We start from the raw sequence: 21,903 nt of genomic DNA on the forward strand, positions 1-21,903 counted from the left end.
TTATAAGAAAGGTCGCAAGATCGGATCTCATCCCAGTTCAGGTTGACATAAATATTGAACATATAACCAATAAAAAAAGTAAAGAGAAAATAATAATAATTTAATTGATAAATAATAAATAGAATTGATAAGTATATGTGTGTATATGTATAAAATAAAGAAGCTAATAAGATCTATGGCTCTGATCTTCAGCCTTCCATTCTCATCAACCCTCAACCCCATATTGTATATTTGGAATATAAAATCCGACAAACCACAAACATGTCCACTACACTATTCCTACCTTCATCACTTCTTTCATAGGAATTCCCATTTCTCTGTATGCCAAACCACAGCCTCCACAATTCATTCACTGCTCTCACCTAAAACTCCCATTTTCCCATGTGAGTCCCCTTCTCTCTCTCTCTCTCTCATTTATATTTTCTGATCTGCTTTATATATATATATCAATGTTGCAAAAGGCGTTAGGCGCTAGGGGCGCCTAAGCAACGCCTACGCGTCACCTAGGCAGCCGAGTAATATGAGTATATCTTCTCCACTTTTTCCACTCAGGGCTATGAGTTGTTACACTGTTATAATTTCCAAAACAGTCAACAACATATGTTACATGATTAGTTTAGTATATGGTTGGAAATAGAAGAGGAGCAGCCGAGCAGGCAAAAAAAAAACTATTCGACTGAGTTAGGCGTTGACTTGGCCGAGTTAGACACCCAACTCAGTGCCTAGAGCGCCTAGTCGGCCAGCCGATTAAAAACCGCCTAGGGCTGAAATTGCCCCGAACTAGGGGCGCCTAGGACAACTTTTACAACACTGATATATATATATATATATATATATATATATATATATATATATATATATATAATGTTTGGAAAACGGTGTATCATTAACAAATATGAATACTATATATGCCAATATCTTGTAGTCTAGTAACTTAGCACCAAAATTGCACTTCATATGAGAAGTTGTGGGTTCAAGTCTCAGTAGAGGCAGTACTCACTTTTTGTATTTCAATAGATTGAGAAAGTATTTATGAACAAATAACGGAGTAGTAGCACTCAAAAAATGAATACTATATATAGTTGTTACTTAAGACAAATAACAAATAATAATTTGTGATTTGCTCGAATATACGTGCCTATTTGAACAACTAACTATTTTAATCATATTGTCACAAAACAATCTTTGTTTTAAAAAAAACTTTAAAAATAAATAAATACGACTCGATCAGATAAAAGTTTTCATAATTAAAATATAAACGAGATTTGAAGTTAATAAATTTGTGTTAATAAAAAGACATGTGGAGTGGGCATGTATATATGTTATGTCAAACTACAAAGAAACACATGTAGGGGGTTTTGTTTCATGGTATGGGCTATATACAAATTATTAAAGGGAATTAATGTTGTTGCCTTGGAATCTCAAGACCGATTGTATATCCCAACATCACTGTATATATATATTCCCATTTGCTTGATTATGTTGTGTCCTTTATTAAGAGACAAAATAACATCAGAGTCACCACAATTATAGCCGGCAGTCAACAATTTATTAATTAATCCTTCCAGTAAGGCCCATGATTTTCTTAGTGCCAATTATTTATATATTACATTTTTTATTATTTATTTTTACTTTTTAAATAGAGGAGCATAGGGTAGGATTGATTTAGCTTGTACTGATAGTGTACGACACCTCTCAACTAAAAGTTTAAACTAATAATTGAACTGCACATTTAAGTGTATATATTATAGGTTCAACATGTTCGGACTGATTACTTCAAATTCATGATATTTTACATGATGTTGGTTTTAATACCAAATTAAAGTATATGTTCTATATCAACTAAAAGTCTAAGTTGATAATTGGACTGCATATATATTTATGTATATATATTATAGGCTCAACAATCTCATGTGCTTGTTAGATTACTGTCATCTTATTGAGTAGTGCGGTCTAGTATAGGGTAATTATATTAGTTTTAAACTTAATATATCGGCTTTGTTTGGCCATAGCTGAAAAGTTTAACAAAAATTAAAACTGAAAAATAAGTAGCTAATAAGCTAACTAATTGAAATTAAAATATTTTGTGAATTTAATAGTTAAATTAACTTATAAGTGTAAAAAGACAAAAGGATAAACTAATATATTAAGGTTTTGATTAATGAAAAGTAAATGGTGTCATTTTTTATTTTTTTTGTAAATTAATAACGATACAAAAAATAATAATAAAGTTACAAATTCACATCGTTTCAAAGTAAGCTATTATTTTAAGTCCATATTTACCAAACAGAGTTTATAGTTTATTTGTAGTTTAAAATAAGCTATAAGTGGCTAAGCTCTAAAATAAGCTTATTTGATATGATTTTATTTAATTAATATCTAATGAGGTTGATTAATTCATGAATAGAAATAAATATGAGAAATGTAACACTTGTGATTGTTGAACATAATATATAAAAATAATAAATGTAGAATTTAAATTTTTTAGTTTGGAAGAAAACATTATTTAATTTAGTATTAAAGCCAAATTCAGACTCCAAGCAAAGATTAGTTTAAACATTTTTTTGAGATGAAGCCCATCATTTAATTGTCATAAACTACATTATTTGTTCAAAAAGATTTTATACAAAAGGTATTTCTAATATATTTAATGAAATTTAAAAAAAAATGTACTATATGGTCGGATTTACACAGTATACTCAACACCAAAATTAATAATAGAAATTAATTTAGTTTGACAGTTTTCGTCACTTAGAGTGTGTTTGGAAACTCGAAAAATAATTATATTTCTGAAAAACATTTTCTGAATTTTCAGTATTTGACAAAGATTGAAAAATTAAAGTCATGAAAAATGATTTCTAATCAAAGGAAAAAATACATTTATTTTTCTAGAAAACAACTTCCCCTCTTTTTGGAGAAAAGTCATTTTTCAAACACGCAGCTTCTTCTCCTAGGCTTCTTCTTCTTCCTCTGCCATATTTTTCCTTTTTTTTTTTATAGTTTAGATTTTTTTTTTTTTACTTTCTGTAGCAGACCTCGGTCACCGAAGAAGATCTCCAACTGTGGGTATGAAAACCCACAATCAGAAACATGCAGAAATCAGAAATCTGGTTTCCGCCCTCATCTTTGGTTTTCGTCGAAAATCATATCAGTGTTAATTTTTTTTAATATAAATGTATTGTATACTTTTGCTCATTTTTTTTAAAAAAATAAACCAAATAAACAAGGACAATTTTCTAAAATACAACCAAATACGGAAAATGAAAATATTTTTTAAAAAAATGACTCACTTTTTATAAAAATAAAAATAAAAATTCCAGAAGTTATTTTGGAGGTTTCCAAACACACCCATACTTAATTTGAAAATAAATTAAGAGAGAGCAAATAAAATGCCCTTTAGAGGCAAATCAAAGATGAGATGTACAATTGTAATAATGTTGGAGTAGTAATAATTCAAAGAAAATTGAATATTTAATAGGCAAACTTCTGTTTTAGAAATTGTTGTTGTAGCATGAAAATGATTGATTTGACACGCCCAAACTAGGAATGTCATGGTGTTAGCTAGTACCGGCAAATTATATTGCTAACCATACCATGAATAAATATTTTTTCGGCAAATTATATTGCTAACCATACCATGAATAAATATTTTTTAATATATTAAATGTACGTTATTTTAAAGGTACATTTTTTTATAATATACAATATTAGTAAATAATGTATTAAAAATTATGGTCCACATTTTTACTGAATGAATCAAAGTATGAAATAAAAAATAAAATAAAAAATCTCTATATATAATATAGCAAAATCAAGGTGACAAATTTTTCCCTCCATTTGGTGCATTTGAGAGTTATGAAATATCAAGAGTTTAGGAACTTCATAATCATCATAAATCTTTATCTTTATATATATATATATATATATATATATATATATATATATATATATATATATATATATATATATATATATATATATGTGTGTGTGTGTGTGTGTGTGAAAGAGATTGTTGAGTTTATACAACACAAAGATGCAAGATAAAAAATGCGTACAAATTTATAAATTCATGTAATCATGAATTAATTTTTACGAGTATTATATATCAATTTTGATTTTATATATATATGAATTTATAAATTTGTAAATTTGTACATGAATTTATAAATTTGTACGCATTTTTTATCTTGCATCTTTGTGTTGTATAAACTCTACAATCTCTTTCATATATATATATATATATATATATATATATATATATATATATAGACACGTACTAATTTTTTAGTAGTTTGTAATTTTGATTAGTTTTTTAATAATTTATTTATAAAAAAAGTTAGGTAAAGTAAAATTAAGTAGAGAAAAAATTTTCCTGCCTAAGTGTGAATGCATATTAATAGATTTGTAAGATTATTATTTTGTGTGTGTAAATCACGAGGTGGTTCAGGTCTTTCTCTGTCCGTTTAACTTTGTAAGATCACTATTGCAAATGAGATTAGCAATATGAATGCATTTTGTCATATATTGTCTTAACATTTAAATATTACAATGTATAACTATACTTACATTATATTTTTAATAAAATTAATTCTGCTTTGTATCATAACATTACAATAATACTTATAAATTTTTGTCCGTGCATCGCATGGGGCAAATACTAGTAAGAGTATGTATAGTATTATTACTAAGTTGGAAAACGTATCTCAAAAGGCAAGCATATCTAATTCATATTCATTGATCATCAGAAACCATAAAAAGAGATATATGATAAATTAAATCAATGACGCAGAGAGAGAGAGAGAGAGAGAAATGATGAAATCACACTACATTTAATTAGATGTTGATTTTTTGTCAAATCTAATGCAAAATTCAGAATTTTAGAAGTATTTTATTTTGAGTTGATAAATTTTGAGGTAGAACTTTTACTATGCAGTCAATTAATTGATTTTTTTTTAAATACTTATGATTCTTTATGATGTAGTATCTATTAATATAATTTTTTTAAATACTTATTATTTTAATTTTTAGTTTTCCCCTTCATGTTTAATTATTATTTTGTTAATTTTAGTCTCTCAATACAAAAAATGTAAATCCCATTGTTTTTTGTTATTACCATTTTTATTTAAGAGTGGTAAGAAACTAATAATAATTATTTCTGATTAATTTTGAAGTAAATAATTAAAAGTAAAAATACTTTTATGTATAGTCAGAAGATTATTTCTGCAATTTGTATTTAGAGGCTTAAATTAGGGAATATTATGAATTATGAATTATTGATTGTTTATTTGATAATTAATTACAGCGTGTTGCCGTGTTATATATTCATTATTTTAATAAATAAACAATATGTATGTATAAATTAAAGAGTTAATTTCATTTTTTGTCATTTTTATCATAACATCCACTCTTGGTTCTAGTATTATTGTGGCATAACCATTTCTTATCTTTATCAACAAAATAATTTAAATATCGTTAAATACAAGGGCATTTCAGTCTTTAGTTGTGAATTTTTTTAAAAAAATAAAAATAAACATAAAAAATATAGCAGTTCAACCTACTTTGTATATAAAAAAAAAAAAAAAATCTTTGTATTTTAATGAAATTTCAACGATTTTGTTGATGGGAGACTAAAAATAGTCATGTAACAATAATACTATAACCAAATGAGAATGTTCTAATAAAAATAATTAAAAATGAACTGTCACCTATAAATTTATGATAAAAATTAAATAAACTCATAATATATTTTTTTTGAAAAAAAAAAAAAAAAAGCTACTAAAATTAAGCAATTTTGTATAAGTGGGGATTTGAAATTGTAAGAAAAAAGTTTTCCGAAAGCGTGCGCTATCGTCAATATTGGAGAAATTTGTGATGTTTAGGTAGACGGCAAGACCCTTTGTGGGTGTAATACATGCAGATAAGTTGATGGGTCCCACCAATAAACTTAATGGACTATCACTCCTCTTTCCCCATACAACATATCTAAGATTTCTAGGCTTTCTGGCCCCTCCTCCTGCTTCAGAAAAAATAAAATAAAATATTTTTTAGTTTTTCTCCTTTTTTAGTATTCACTAGCCTAACATGTTGTAAACTAACAGTATAAATATTAAACTTTAGCAATTAAATTTTTTTTAGTACTCCGTATCTATATAATAAAAGAGCAATACTAATTAACCCATTATCATAGAGAAACACGTTTTTTTTTAATCATTCATAATTCTTTACAAGATCATAGGAGTGTTTGGTAAATAACTATTAGCGAATTGAGTTAGTGTGTTTGACTAGTTGATAGCATTAACTGATTGTAGAAAGATGTTTGGTAAATTAGTTGTTAGCTGATAGCTGAATACATACAAAATGACTTTCTTAAAAAAAACTGATCAAAAAAATTACTTTGAGTAGCTTTTTGAATTTTAATATTTTGGAACAATAAGTTGTTACAAAAAAACTAATTAGTCAAACACTCCTATTGACTATTTAACCAAGTCAAACAGCTAATAGTGGTCAAACAAATTAAAATTGATAGGTTAACTATTTTACCAAACATGACCTATATATGTTTTATACTGAAATCGTAATAGAAGTATTATCACACACTACATAGTAGTTGACATTCAATTAGTATTTAAAATTAAAGAAAAAGATGAAATTATCTATTAATCACTATCAAGTTGAAACACTTAACAAGGAGCTTATTAGTACAGTTTGTAAATGATTTGTTTTTTTTTTAAAGAATATATATTCTATATTATATATAATAACAAAATCCTGGAATTTTAACTTTCCGCCCAATTCCTAAAAAAACTCTATTCCCAATAAAATATATTGATTTCTACTTTCCCATTCGTACAATAATTCTGGGTTAAAATTCTATTCTAAAATTTTAAAATAGTGTAATACAATTCCCTTTGTACATCTATACTATATATAATAACAAAATCCTGGAATTTTAACTTTCCGCCCAATTTCTAAAAAATCTCTCTTCCTAATAAAATATATTGATTTCTATTTTTTCATTCGTACAATAATTCTGGGTTAAAGTTGTGATGTGTCAAAAGTTCAGCAAGGCATAACTTTTGACTCGGTTGTCCGTTTTGGACAAATGTTTTTTTGAAATCGCGTATTTTTTTTAGATCTATCCACCGTAAACTGCCGTAGGCGGTTTGACCCACCAATTTCTAAAAAAAAATGCTTTATTAAATAGTTTCTAAGAAAAAACTATGAGAACCTTATGTTTTATTAATGAATTTTTAAATTTTTTAATTAAAAAATTGTCTCATGCATTATTTGATAATCTCTCTTTATAATTGGTCAAATTATTTAATTATGGTAAATTAGGGAATAATTAATGATGGTAATATAAATCCTAGAAGAATATTAGAATTGAAGAATATTTAATTATTGTTATATTATTATTGTGACTCATGAAATACAATACAAGAATATTTAATTATGGTTATATTATTATTGTGTGCCTCACGGCCATTATATACTAACTAAACTTGAAAAGAAACTAATAATAATAATAGTAATAATAATAATATAATAATAATAATATAAGTGTTAAAAAAATATTTAAAAGTAATTAAGTGTTAATAATAATAGTAAGAATATTAACGTAAGAATTATAACATAGAATAAATCGTAATAATTAATAACTATAGTCTAAGGTGAAATTTCAAATTGTCAATAAAGATAAGCGACCTCCGATAAAATTAACTCTTTATCGATTTAAATATTCTTAATATATTACAACAATTCCATTCTTTACATCGCACGGGTGAAAATACTAATTATCACAAAATATCATATGATAGTACGAACTTTCTCCTGAAATGATAATTAATTGGTGAATTGTGTGTGGCCATACAATTTTGTAATTTCTATGGGATGTTGTCAGCCTGTCAGGGTAGAAATATGAATGACATAAAAGTTTGAAAAAGCATAGTAGCTTAGCTTGTTCCATCTCTAACTCCAATTCCAATCCAAATTAATTTAACATAGTACTCACTCACTCCATTTTATGTGTCTAATTTAATTAACAAGATTTTATTAAAATTATTTTAATTTAATTTTTTATATAAATTTAATATTAGTATATAAAATTTATATATTTATAAATTACATTAAAAGTATTAATAAACATAAAAGAATAAATTAAAAATTATTTAAAAATGTTAATAACAATAATAAAAAAAAAGAATAATTGATTTAACCTATAAATAATAAACAAGATAGGTACAACGGAACAAAAGAGGTACAATGAATGTTCTCTAGATTCAATCATGTGGTACTCTAAAAAAAAAAAAAAAGGGTTCCAACTTCAACATAATTGTATTTCTTTGTCAAACAAAAAAAGACAAAAAAAAATCTGAGTAATTTTTAAGTGTATTTATTTTTACCTTAATTTTTCTAGTGAGTATTGTAATTTATAAATATTCAAACAACGGTATTCTTTTTTTTACGGAATAACCATAACGTTTTTTCCTCAACCAATATATAATCAGTGTTGTAAAAATCAGTCTAGGCGGCAACTAGGCGCTAGGCGCCCCTAGGTCGAGGCGACTTCAGTCGGCTGGCTGACTAAGCGCCTAACTCAGCCAAGTTGAACGCCGCCTAACTTGGTTGACTTGGTGCCCAACTCGGCCAAGTTAACACTCAATTTAGGCGAGTGATTTTTTTTTTTTTTTTGCCTGCTCGGCTACTCCTCTTATCTTCTATATATATTCTTCCAGTCATGTACTCAACTAACTATCTAACACATGCAGTTGACTAGTTCGAGGATTATAACAGTCTAACAACTCCCAACCCTAAGTGAAAAAAGTAGGGACAATATACTCGGATTATTCGGCCGCCTAGACGCTAGGCGCCCGACTATTGCCTAGTGTATTCTACAACGAACATTGTATATAATTAATCCATAACAGCATATTTTCGATATGATTTTCATTTTCCACACATTTTTTATGTTTTTTATTTATTTTCACTTTTGAGAGAACAAATTAAATACTTTACATGATTGAAAGACATATAGATGATCATGGCTTGACTTGATGATCATAGAACTATGAACATAGACTTTGTTTATGGGGCAAAATGAATACTTGTTAGATTGCTTGTTGTCAAGTAGGAGGATCTTGGAACATTATCCCTATGCCTTAGGAATAGAAAAACCCTAATTAATGAGGTTTCAATTTTCAAACCAAATCATTGTAAGGCACAATAGCACATGACATAATGTGCTTAGTGTCTGGGTGCACCCAATAACTTACACTCTTGGGAACTAAATGGCAAAAAGGTGCATTATTTTATTAGTGTTTTGGTGGAGTCAAGGTGGTTTAATCTTAAACACAACATTGTACTTTAATAGGAAAATCACGCAATATATCATCTTCTATTTTGTCCTAGCTAGGTCATAAAGAATGACTAAACTTAAAATTAAAGTTTGATTGGACCTTTGATTAGACGTCATATTTAATACATTATATTCATTTGAATTGGCCCCCTAAACTTTTAAGCACCACTAATCAAATCCCATCAACTTTGAGCTCATTTTAGTCCATATTCAAATAATTCAATAACGTAATTTGAACTTTAAACCTTTTATACAGAAGTATTACAATAATTTGTTGTTATAAAGTATATGTATATTTTTATTCATTTAATCAGCCATAATTATTGGTTTATATATACACTGGTGTTGTAATTATAAGAGTAAATTTCAATTTTAATTTGTAATATTCAATTCCTTTTTTTTTTTTTTTTTTTTTACTTTTGATTTTTGATCAAGTTCAAATTCTGTTCTCGACTATTAAATATGTGTCATAATTTTTTTTAATAAATAATAGTTAGGATCAAATTTGGTCAATTTTGATTTTTGAATTCCATAATCAAAACAAAAAATGCATAATAGTTGAATTATAGTACTAAAATTAACACAAGTTGTAATTTTTTTTGTTAGATAACGAGGTGTACTGATATGCCTTAACAGCTTAACTATAGCATGCACATTTAAATTCGTACCATACTTAGACTAATTTTCGCCTGTACTGAGCCGACATCTCTTAAGGAATGAGACTACACGACCGCTCACGCAAATCAAGCTGGTTAGTTCTATTTGTAATTACTATATTGAATTAAAGAGTAATAGGTTACACACACACATATGTATGTATGTATGTATCTATGTATGCATATGAGATCAAATCAAAACCGTTGGGTTGTCCAGTAAAAATTGCAAATTTATCATGATCGTTGATCTAGGAATGATTAACTATTCACAAGAAATGAAATATGAAAAAAAAAAAAAAAAAAAAACAGTGACATTTTAGTGATTATCTCAATTCTAAAGTGCATTGATTAACACTACAAAATGCATGAGTAAAATTACAAAGTGCATTAAACAATAATACAAAGTGCGCTCAATGATATATAAAGTACAACTTCTTGATGTATTATTTTGACATATTATTGGATGCACTTTATAGTGTTGGATGATGCAGTTCAAAATTTCTAATATATATTTACAAAAAATGACAATCCATTTATATATATATATATATATATATATATATATATATATATATATATAATCAGGTTCCTGTGAGAACAGTTCTTTCCGTGCGATCAGTGCGGCATACACCATTAGGTATGCATAAATGCACCACACAGTGTTCGAAAATACACCATTATGTGTGGTGCATTTTTTTATGTGGTGCATTTTTTGACATTTCATTCTGCATGTGTATTCTCAAACAGCGTATGGTGCATTTATGCATACCTATTGGTGTATGCCACACTGACCGTACGGAAAAACATGTTTTCACAGGAACCAATATATATATATATATATATATATATATATATATATATATATATATATATATATATATATATTGTTAGTAATATATTTATTGTTAGTAATTTGTTATATATATATATATATATATATATATATATATATATATATATATATTGTTAGTAATTTGCAAAGTATTAGCTAGGTGAAGAATTGAAGCTAGCTAGGTGATTGTTAAAATATTGTAATTGCAATAATATCATATCATTCTCTCAATAGAATAATGCTAATACCTTGTATATGTTCCTAAGGAAATATTATTGTGACCGACAATGGGCTCGAAGGGTGCCATTAATGGAGGCGACAAGCCGTTGATTCCTACTGATATTTGCAGGTGTTTGTCTCTATCTATCTCTCTCTCTCTCTCTCTTCCCGCCCTCAGCTCCATGTTTCTTCATTCACTCTATCTTATTTTTACACTTAATTTCTATTTGTGGGTGCAGGAAAGAGTAAAGCTTAATCACCACTCCATATATATAATGCAACACACACCACCATTTTTTCACTTGCAAACTAAACTTCTTCTTCAACTTCGATCTTCTAAAATTTTCCTAACACTCATTTCTAGATTTCCATGAAATTAAACCCATCCCAAATTAAAGCATATATAATTCCTCATCAGTAAGACTTTCGCCATGAGTTATGAACCTAACACAACCCTTAACCTTAGTTTATCCAACAACAATGAGTTGAAGCAGCGGCGGGGTTCTCCGTCGCCGGCGGCGTTGATCCCAGCGGAGCCGCCGCGAGTGTTCTCGTGCAACTATTGCCGGAGGAAATTCTATAGCTCACAAGCCCTGGGTGGCCACCAAAACGCTCACAAGCTGGAGAGAACCCTAGCGAAGAAGAGCCGGGAGATGAGCTTAGCAGTCCGGCCGCCGGCCGCCGGAGCTACTGGGCCTAGTAGCCCCTCGTTTTTTGGCTATGCAGCTAGGCTTGGGACTGATGATGATGATGATGATGGAATGAGGGGAATGGTTTATGGGTCTTCTAGAAATAATGAAAATAATGGTCAAGAGGATTTTACTCAACTTGACTTGTCTCTTAGGCTTTGATCCATCATTCTTGAATTGAAATTATTAAATTTTGAGATTTCATCTCATTTCAATCTCGATTCTCATGCATGATCTATCGATAATATATGTGTTAGCTACAATATTATATATATTATATTGTTATAGGCTATTTGTAGCAAACTTTAAGTGTTTGTTTACGAAATTAAAATATTGTATTTTTCTCCAACGCAAAATTTTCAATTCTTTCACTTTTCATTGAAGTTTGGAACCTTGTAATGTAATGGGTCCTCATGATCTTATCTTCTGGAGAAACATAGTTGAGGGCGGCATTTTTAACTTTATTATTGCGTTTTAGGTTTAGTACATCATTCATTATGTGGTAGGCAAAGGAATAATTTGGAATAGTTTAGTGGGCAAATTCCTTGTGCATACCGACATTTGGCTATGTCTGTTGGACCATTGAATCACCGTAATTTACATCATCCTAAATACTCTGTCGGGTTGGAAATTCAACATTTTGTGAGAAAAATAAAAGTGAAGGAGTAAAAATTATTTTGCTTTTTTGGTGTTTTAGAATTTGGAATAGTTTAATGATAAACGTACAGGTCAAGTACATACAAATTTCTCTGGAGCTAAATTGCTTGTTTTCGATTACATTTTGAAACTATTGTTGGAATAATAAGTTCGGTCCAAATGAACAGGATTGCGCACGCAATGGATTAGAAAGGATCAGAGTTGGTTTACCCAATCCACGGAGTCGATTTGAGCCGCTACGTGAAGATAAATGATTACATTTTTTGTGAAGTCTTATAACCTTAGCTAACAAAGGGTCACAAGTAATTAAATCAACCTACGTTATCCAATAGGCTATTGATACTAGGGAAGAAAAAGTCTAGAAGAGGAAGGGGGTTAAATAGAGTTTTTAAAATTTTAACTTACATACATTCCTCTACCAAAGTAGTTCCTTCTACGAGTATATCTACATCCTCTATAACCACCGTTGTCATTAATTACGTACCTCCTTTAATTTTGGTGTTACTTGAGACCGATCGAGCTCTACTTAGGGATGAAAATGACAATTTATTTTGTGGACCTAGGTCAAAAAATACACAATTTATATACTGAATGTTTACATACTGAATGTTCATAATTTTATATACTAAATGTTCACAATTCAAATTGTGAACATTCGTATGTAAATTTTAAACATTCAATATATAAATTGTGTATTTTGGACTCGAGTCCACATTGCAAGATGGATCAAGGTCCATGGCATAATTATTGGATGAAAATAGGTCAAAACGAGTTAGACTTTAGAAAATTAGGTATGGGTTTAATTTGCAATAGAATACAAAGGTTTGGGCCTGGATGCAGACTATTTTTTGGCCTTCAAGTTTGAGACTACAATTGGTTTAAAGTTTGTTTAAAAACTCATTTAATATGTAGTATAGGCCATTAAAATTTTTAAAATATATATATACCTAATACTCTTTGTGTCTCGGAAAAAAAATTAGTGACAATGGTCACCAAAAAATGAGATTTATGAATTTACTTACACAACAGTCAAGAATCGCAGTCTCGTCGTCGCAAGGGAGAAATTGAGATAAGACATACAAATTTACAAAATTAGTATTAGAATTGATAATTTGGGGGATTAGGGTTTTATGTAAATGGTATATATACTTGGGGTTATATATATATATATATATATATATATATATATATATATATATATATATATATATATATATATAGAAGAACGCTCATATGTGGTCATGTCATTAGGTGTGGCGGTGTGGTCGTATCTGTGTCGTTGAATCAGTTTAATCTAACGGCAGTGGTAATTCTGATGATTTTCGCGTGTTTTGGTAAGTAGGGGTGTTATGGTAATTACAGTGGCCATTTATAGCGTGCGGGTTCTAGAATACACCAACAGTGTTGATAACATGCACCAATAGCGAAATAAAACACACCACAGTGAAACACACCAATAGTGTATTCTCGTGTTATGGTAATTACAATGGTCATTTATAACGGCCGGGTTTCATAATACACCAACAGTGTTGCCAACATGCACCAATAGTGTAATAAAACACACAACAATGTGATTTTCTTTATTCCGGTGCTTTATGACGAGTTTACTGTTGCAGTTCGCTGGGTAGGAGAATGTGCACGAAAATACTGGAAGAATCTTGATTAATATGATTCGTTGGATCTATCTAATCTAATGGCCTATAATTGACCATATGACTACACCTAACAACATGGCCACATGTGATCACCCCTATATATATATATATATATATATATATATATATATATATATATATATATATATATATATATATATATATATATATATATATATATATGGAAGGGATCAGGTGCATTTGTTGCTTCCCGTGCGGATGTGCAGTGGATTAATGTGCGTGAGGTTTACACTTAATGTGCGTGAGTGTTATGCTTAATGTGCATGAGATTTGTACTTAATGTGCGTGATGTTAATATGCGTGAGTTTTGTACTTAATGTGCCTGAGTATTGTGTTTAATGTGCGTGAGATTTGTGCTTAATGTGCGTGAGTATTTCAGAATTACAAGCTCAGAAGGAAGCAGAACAGAAACTCACGCACATTAACGCCAGAGAGAGAGATCGAATATCACAACTGAAAATGTACCTCTGGACGAAGTAGACGATCTATTTCAACGAACAGTTCTAACATCCCGTATCTGCTGTGGCTGTTTTGACTAAACTCGAGTGTTAGAAGTCCATCAGCATGGACAAGATCATAAGTTCTTGGATACGTTGGAAATGCTTCGCACCTGCAAAGGTTTACACGACGAATCCCCTGTCAAGGATTAGGGGGAGGAAATTCTGAGCACTAGTTGGGATCACATTCATGACCCACACTGATTTTCCTGCTTCCAATAAAGCAGCATTGAAACCATCAAAACGGGCGATCATGTCTAAGACATTCCTAAGCATGTTGTAGGGGGGGGAAGGATCTCATCCATATTTTCTGCTGCATTTTACACATTCACGCACTTTAAGTACAAATCTCAGACACATTAAGCACAACACTCACGCACATTGAGTACAAATCTCACGCACATTAATCCACCGCACATCCGCACGGGAACCTTTCAATATATATATATATATATATATATATATATATATATATATATATATATATATATATATATATATATATATATATTATATATATATATATATATATATATATATATATGCAGAACATAGGAAGATGTATGAATATGATATGTATACTCAAAGTCTTATCTACTCGCAAAATTCGACGAAGAAGAAAACGTTGAATTGAAGAATGCATGAAGATACCTTGGAGACCAAATACTTGTGAAAAGAAAGGAGTACATAAAAAAGAATGGCATATTGACCAAAAGGTCGTGCGCATGGAGTGGTTAAAAGCCTTATTAACTCTGTGAGATGAAGTTGGGCGACCGAATGAAATCAATAAGATGTGATCACAATGATATTGAATATTGGGTAGTGATTTCAATTAAAAGGATATGAAGTTTGGGTAGCAATTGCAATGGGATGCGATTGCAAGGAGATGAAGTTTGGGTAGCAATTTCAATGGGATGAGATTGCAAGGAGATGAAGTTTGGGTAGCAATTGCAATGGGATGCGATTGCAAGGAGATGAAGTTTGGGTGGCAATTGCAATGGGATGCGATTGCAAGGAGATGAAGTTTGGGTAGCAATTGCAATGGGATGCAATTGCAAGGAGATGAAGTTTGGAAGTTTGGGTAGCAATTGTAATGGGATGCAATTGCAAGGAGATGAAGTTTGGATAGCAATTGTAAGGAGTTGCAATGGGATGCGATTGCAAGAAGATGAAGTTTGGGTAGCAATTGTAATGGGATGCGATTGCAAGGAGATGCAGTTTGGGTAGCAATTGCAATGAGATGTGATTGCAAGGAGATGAAGTTTGGGTAGCAATTGCAAATGGGTAGAAATTGGTATTGGGAAACAATTTCAAAATTGAAATAAGGAAAAGTATTGAGCAGCAATTACAATTGGAATGAGATGATGGATTAAGCAGCAAGTTTGGGTAGCATTTGTAAAGGAAAGAAATTGAATTAGAGCAGAGATTGCAATTGGCAGAGATTTCAATTCCATGAGATAAAATTACAATGGGCAAAGATTCTAAGTCTTTGGGTGACAATTTCAAGTCTATGGGATGAGATTGCAAGTCAATACTCATTGGGATGAGATTGCAAGTCTTTGGGATAAGATTGCAAGTCAAGATTCTTTGGGATGAGATTGCAAGTCAAGATTCTTTGGGATGAGATTGCAAAGTCAAGATTCCTTGGGATGAGATTTCAAGTCAAAAATGCTTGGGATGAAATTTGTCTTGGGCTAAGATTTGAAGAATTAATTCATGAGTATCAATTGAGACTCAATTGAAGATGAAATATAACAGATTAAATCAAGAGATCACATTGGCTAATGGAATTAATTCAGGGATACAATTTAACGTCAGTATCCGAAATATACCAAAAGAAGTATGAGCTGAAGTTATAAAGGGAAAGTGATTAGTCCAAAATAGAAAGAGACTAGATTGGAGCACAATTTTGAAGATTAAATTCACAGAAGGCGTGATCTACAACAGATATATTTTGGGAGCCTATTTGCGTGAACTTGGAGCTCAAAGAAGATGACTGAATATTTTCTGACACAGTATCAAAGATAAGATAAGGATTTCTGAAAAGGCAACAAGACTAGCTGACAGATTTCAAATTTGAGATTGTCTTTTTTCAACGGACAAATTCTCAAAACACTTATATAAGGATGAAGATTTGAAGATTGAAGCAGAGAGTTCAAAGGGTCGAGAAATACGAACAAGTGTTATATTCAAAATATTCAAGTGAGAAAATACACAAGTGCTCAGAAGCTTAAAAAGAAATAGCAAGAGGGCTAAAATCTTCATCACCAAGAGACTTGCTACATATTGAAGAATCCATCAACGAAGTCTCAAAGTTTGAAGCAAGAGAAACTTGCTTTTCTACAAACAAGTGAAGTCCCTACAAGAGTGTAGGGAGAAGGTTGTCACACGGAGTTGTGAGATCTTCGTTGAAGTTTTACCGGAGCGTAGAAAGGGAGGAAAGTAGCACGGAGTTGTGAAATCCTGGGAAAGTAGCAGTTGCAGTGTTGTAGGCACTGGGTTAGGCGTGATTAGTGTAGGCTTGGTGATCAAAACACCAGATCACGGAATTCATTGTATCTTGGAACCAAGAAGTGGTGGATACATTGGATTGCTCTTGGAGATAAGAGCAAGTGGAGTAGGAGGATTACATCACCTCCGAACCACTCTAAATTTCCTTTGTTCTTTACTGCTACTTGCTTGCTTCTCACGTGATATTCACTTGACACAATCACAGCACTTATTTTATTATTCCGTTGTGCACAAGACTCTAACAATCGATTAAGAGTTTTGATTTCTATGTTGCCTTTGCAATTGTTGTATTTGGCAAAATCGGTATAAAAGTCTATTCACCCCCTTAGACTTTTACCTCACATCTTTTGGGACCAACACACACACACACACACACACACACACACACACACACACACACACACACACACACACACACACACACACACACACACATATATATATATATATATATATATATATATATATATATATATATATATATATATATATATATATATATATATACTTGTTCAAATGTGGACAGTGCTTCCCGTGCGACCGGTGCGGATTCACTATTAGGAATGCATAAATGTACTACACATTGTTCTAAAATGCATCAATGCACAACAGAATGCACCACACTTCAAAAAATACACTGCACCGCACCGCACCACACATAATGGTGCATTTTCTGAACAATTTTGTGGTGCATTTATGTGTACCTAATGGTGAGTGATTGTACGGCCGCACGGGAAGCACTATCCGCATGTGAATCTGACTATATATATATATATATATATATATATATATATATATATATATATATATGAAAAATTGACAATGTTATTATAGTCAAAGATTAAAATTGAAATTTCTAATTAAAAACAGAAAACAAACTTTTTTTTTGGATCCTAGGGAGGGGTGGTACCCGGGAACTAGTTACACCTGGCGCCACGAAGGGGCGCCCAATAGATCGTTATCAAGAGTATCTAGAATTTCAATACATGGGGGACTGAAGTATACTTGTCCCCCTACCCATTGTACTGGCCTTACGAGCAAGAATATCTGCGACTTTATTTTGCTCTCTCCGAACACATTCAATCTTCCAGCTTTGTATGGTACTGACTTCTTTTTTGCAGGCAGCTAATATGTTATCAACTGCACTTTCATAGCCTCTATTATTGCAGAAGCCTTCCATGATGTCGGAGGAATCAGTCTCAAAGATAACTTGATCAAAATCGCAGGCCTTAACAAGTTGGATGCTCCTTAAGAGAGCCCAAGCTTCTGCCATTCTGGGAGAGCATACCCCTATGCCATGCATAAAACCTATGATCCATTCACCGTTTGTGTTTCGAATAAAACCGCCACAACCTGCATTCCCATTCTCGGGAATGGAGCTTCCATCTATATTGAACTTAAGCCAGCCGACTTGCGGTTTTAGCCATTTAACTTGCTTCCATGATCTAGACTCTGGCGATACCCAAAGTAATTTAGCTTTTCGAAACGCTTCATCAATATCACTGACCTGATTTGTTATCCACTTAATCTTTGCGTGAAAGTCAATCGAGGTATCTGAGAATACGAAGTCATTCCTCCACTTCCATAACCACCAAGCTGTGACAGCGAAAGTGACACTCTGGATGTGTTTTCGATATCTTCTGGGCAGTGTCTGCAAAGCTTGCATGATGTGTCACTAGTGAAACCACGCTTAGCTCTGTTCGAATTAGTCATGAGTCTATCATGCTTTGCAAGCCAAAGAAAAGTACGTATACGATATGGGACCTTTAATTTCCATATAGAGCTCCAGGTTTTATCATTGCTTCTTGTGGTAGAATTAGCCACAATCTCGTATGCTGAGCTAACAGAGAAAGGGTCAGGATTAATTAGACCCCAACCATTAGAATCTTCTAAATCTGGTTCTGCATGAAGAATGACTGCTGCTATTGAGTTTAAAATCCCTTCTGGTAAGAGATTAGAGAATTTATTCCAACGCCATCCAATAATGGGATCCCAGTAGTCAGAAACTTTGACATGAAAATCAGCTAGTGTAGGACCTGAAGCAACTTGATATAAAGGTTGGTGACCAATCCATGAATCTAACCAAAATAATGTGGAATTTCCATTCCTCACTGATTTCTTAACACCCTTGATTAGAGTAGGGGTAGCACTGAGAATGCCTTTCCAAGCATTAGACATACTTGCTTTTGCTTTCCAAGAGTGAGGATCACAGCTCCCATTGGTGTACTTTACTTTCATTATTCTCACCCAGAGGCTGTCTTCATCATTCAACAACTTCCAGCTAAGTTTTGAAAGGAAAGCTTGATTCATATGATCTAACCTTCGAATGCCAAGACCCCCGTGATCCTTACTCTGCGCGATTGTCTTCCAGTTCACGAGGCTAGTCCTGTGATCACTATCCGTAGAGCCCCAGAGGAATTTCCTTGATGTTTTCTCTAAATTCTCTATAACTCCGCGGGGAAGGAGGGTTGACTGCATTGTATAACAAGGAATTGCAGAAAGTACAGATTGGATTAGTGTTGCTCTGCCTGCTAGAGAAAGCATTCTTGTCTTCCAGCCGGCGAGCCTACTTTGAACTCTTGAAATAATACTTGCAAAAGACTCTTGTTTAAGTCTTCCATGTATAAAAGGGACTCCTAAATACCGACCAAGATCGTTAACAATCGGAATACCCAGAGAACTGCTAATAGCCTGTTGTATTTCCACACTTGTGTTTTTTGAGAAATACAATGAAGATTTCATATAGCTTACTCGTTGGCCGGATAACTTGCAGAATTCCTCTAAGCATTTCTTAGTAACTGAAGCTTGATGTAGTGAAGTTTCTCCAAAGAAAACTAGATCATCTGCGAAAAAAAGGTGGCTAATACATGGTCCATTCCTTGTAAACTTCATGCCCTTCCAATTGCCCTCATTAACAGCTTGCTCAATTAGATGGCTTAATCTTTCTATACAAAGAACAAAGAGAAGAGGAGACATTGGATCCCCTTGACGAATACCACGTTCCGGTTTAAACCATTGAGAAAGCTTCCCATTAACACAGACTGCCAGTGTCGGAGTAGTAACACACTGCATGATGTTCCTGATCCATTCATGGTTAAAACCTGCACTCTGGAGAGTAGATTGTATAAACTCCCAAGATAGCCTATCATAGGTTTTTTTCCAAATCAATCTTGATTACCATTATGCCTTCCTTTCCACGCTTGAGTCTCGTGGAATTTAAAGCCTCTTGATATACCAGAATATTATCGACAATTTGTCTTCCCGGGACAAAACTTGTTTGATGAGGCCCGATCAACTTACGAATTGCAGTTTTGAGCCTCGTTGTCATTGCTTTAGTCAGCACTTTGTAGGCAACATTGCACAAGCCGATTGGCCGGAATTGATTAACAAATTCCGGGTTAGGAACTTTCGGAAGCAATGAGATCACAGTGTCATTGCAACCCTCCGGGAGATAACCAGTTGAGAAGAAATTCAAAGCAAACTTCGTAGTAGCTTCGTTGACAGTACACCAAGTTTTTTGATAGAAACGGCTTGATAGCCATCTGGACCAGGTGCTTTGAAAGGGGCCATGTCAAAAACTGCTCGTTGAATGTCCTCTGCTGAGAAAGGCCTATTAATAACTTGTTAGTCTGAAGTTTGCAGCTCTGGGAACCGTTCTCCGGACAGGTCATCCTCCATTGGTTCAATGTCTTTATAATATAATTTGATATAGAAGGAACGGATGAGATCCATAATCTCTGTAGAGTCTGAGATCTATTCCCCAGTGTCATCCTTAAGCCTTTTGATAATCCAGGTAGATCTGCGAACTGTTGTTGCTGCGTGGTAGAAGCGTGTATTACGGTCACCAGATGTGATCCATTCTTCGCGTGATCTTTGAAACCAGAGCAGCTCCTCTTGGTGCAAAATTTCATTGAGTTCTTGTCGTAGTTTGCGGTCGAGACTGATCAGATTAGCTCTTTGCTGGATTGCTAAGCAACGCTGAACTCCACTAAGTCTTGCAAGAACACACCTCTTTCTTTGGTGGATGTTTCCAAAGACTTGCTTGTTCCATTCTCCAAGCTGTTTCGTCAAGGCCTTCAGGTTATGGTCCAGGTCTACTTTTGGATTCCAGTTGCGCAAAACACAATTCTGGTAGTCAGGGTGAGAACACCAAGCTGCATTGAAGCGAAACTATTTGGTTTGAACGTTGTGAGAAGCTGAAGACCAACTAAGAAGCAAAGGGGCATGATCTGAATTGATTATTGGCAGGTGCTTCACTTCTGCTTCTGAAAATCTGAGCCTCCACTCAATATTGCATAAGGCACGATCAAGTCTTGCCCCCTTAAAATTTGGTGAATTCAAGCCCCGCATCCATGTAAACTTGGGACCTGAGAATCCGAGATCTATTAGGCCTTGTCTTGATATCCAATCCTGAAAATCAGCACAGCGAGACAAGGCATATGAATCAGTACTACTAGTTTCTTCACGATCTAAAACAGAATTATAATCTCCTAAAGAAACCCAAGCACCCTGAAAGATTAGTTTCTTCTGAGAAAGGTCAGCAAATAACTTCTTTCTAAGAGCATGACTAGGACTACCATAAACTATATATAGGATCCATGGGGTTCCATTGTCTGATTTTACTTGAAGAAGAGCAAATTGGGGGTGGGTGTAGAGCACATCAATGGTGATTGTGTTTTTCCAGAAAACCCAAATGCCCCATGAGAAGCCAACTGCTTCAATTCTAAGCCACTCATCAAAAAACGCGCCATCGTTACTTATAATGTTGAGTAAACCATGTTATGTGACCTAGCCAAAAAAAAAAACAAAAA

General features: G+C 32.4%; 2 protein-coding genes and 1 long non-coding RNA gene across 4 annotated transcripts; 2 read left to right on the forward strand and 1 right to left on the reverse strand.

Annotated features, from left to right (window-relative positions):
- Positions 1-167: 167 nt before the first annotated feature.
- Positions 168-11,488, forward strand: LOC109173155. 2 transcript variants are annotated; one of them, XR_002052857.1, is made up of 3 exons: positions 168-383; positions 11,110-11,192; positions 11,302-11,488. It is a non-coding gene; the product is annotated as an uncharacterized LOC109173155 (long non-coding RNA). The 2 variants fall into 2 exon arrangements; XR_002052858.1 differs by lacking the exon at positions 168-383 and adding an exon at positions 10,064-10,106.
- A 5-nt stretch (positions 11,489-11,493) lies between these two features.
- LOC109173043 (zinc finger protein 2) lies at positions 11,494-11,913 on the forward strand. Its single transcript, XM_019322304.1, has one exon. It carries the CDS (start codon positions 11,494-11,496, stop codon positions 11,911-11,913), a length of 420 nt encoding a protein of 139 aa, XP_019177849.1.
- Positions 11,914-20,845: 8,932 nt separating this feature from the next.
- LOC109173044 lies at positions 20,846-21,843 on the reverse strand. The gene is made up of 3 exons (XM_019322305.1): positions 21,752-21,843; positions 21,350-21,647; positions 20,846-21,262 (listed from the first exon to the last, which is right to left on the reverse strand). The coding sequence occupies exons 1-3, from the start codon at positions 21,841-21,843 to the stop codon at positions 20,846-20,848; spliced, it is 807 nt and encodes a 268-aa protein (XP_019177850.1).
- Between the last annotated feature and the right edge of the window lie 60 nt (positions 21,844-21,903).

The sequence above is a fragment of the Ipomoea nil genome, unplaced genomic scaffold (assembly GCF_001879475.1).
Source record: "Ipomoea nil cultivar Tokyo-kokei standard unplaced genomic scaffold, Asagao_1.1 scaffold0465, whole genome shotgun sequence".
NCBI lineage: Eukaryota > Viridiplantae > Streptophyta > Magnoliopsida > Solanales > Convolvulaceae > Ipomoea > Ipomoea nil.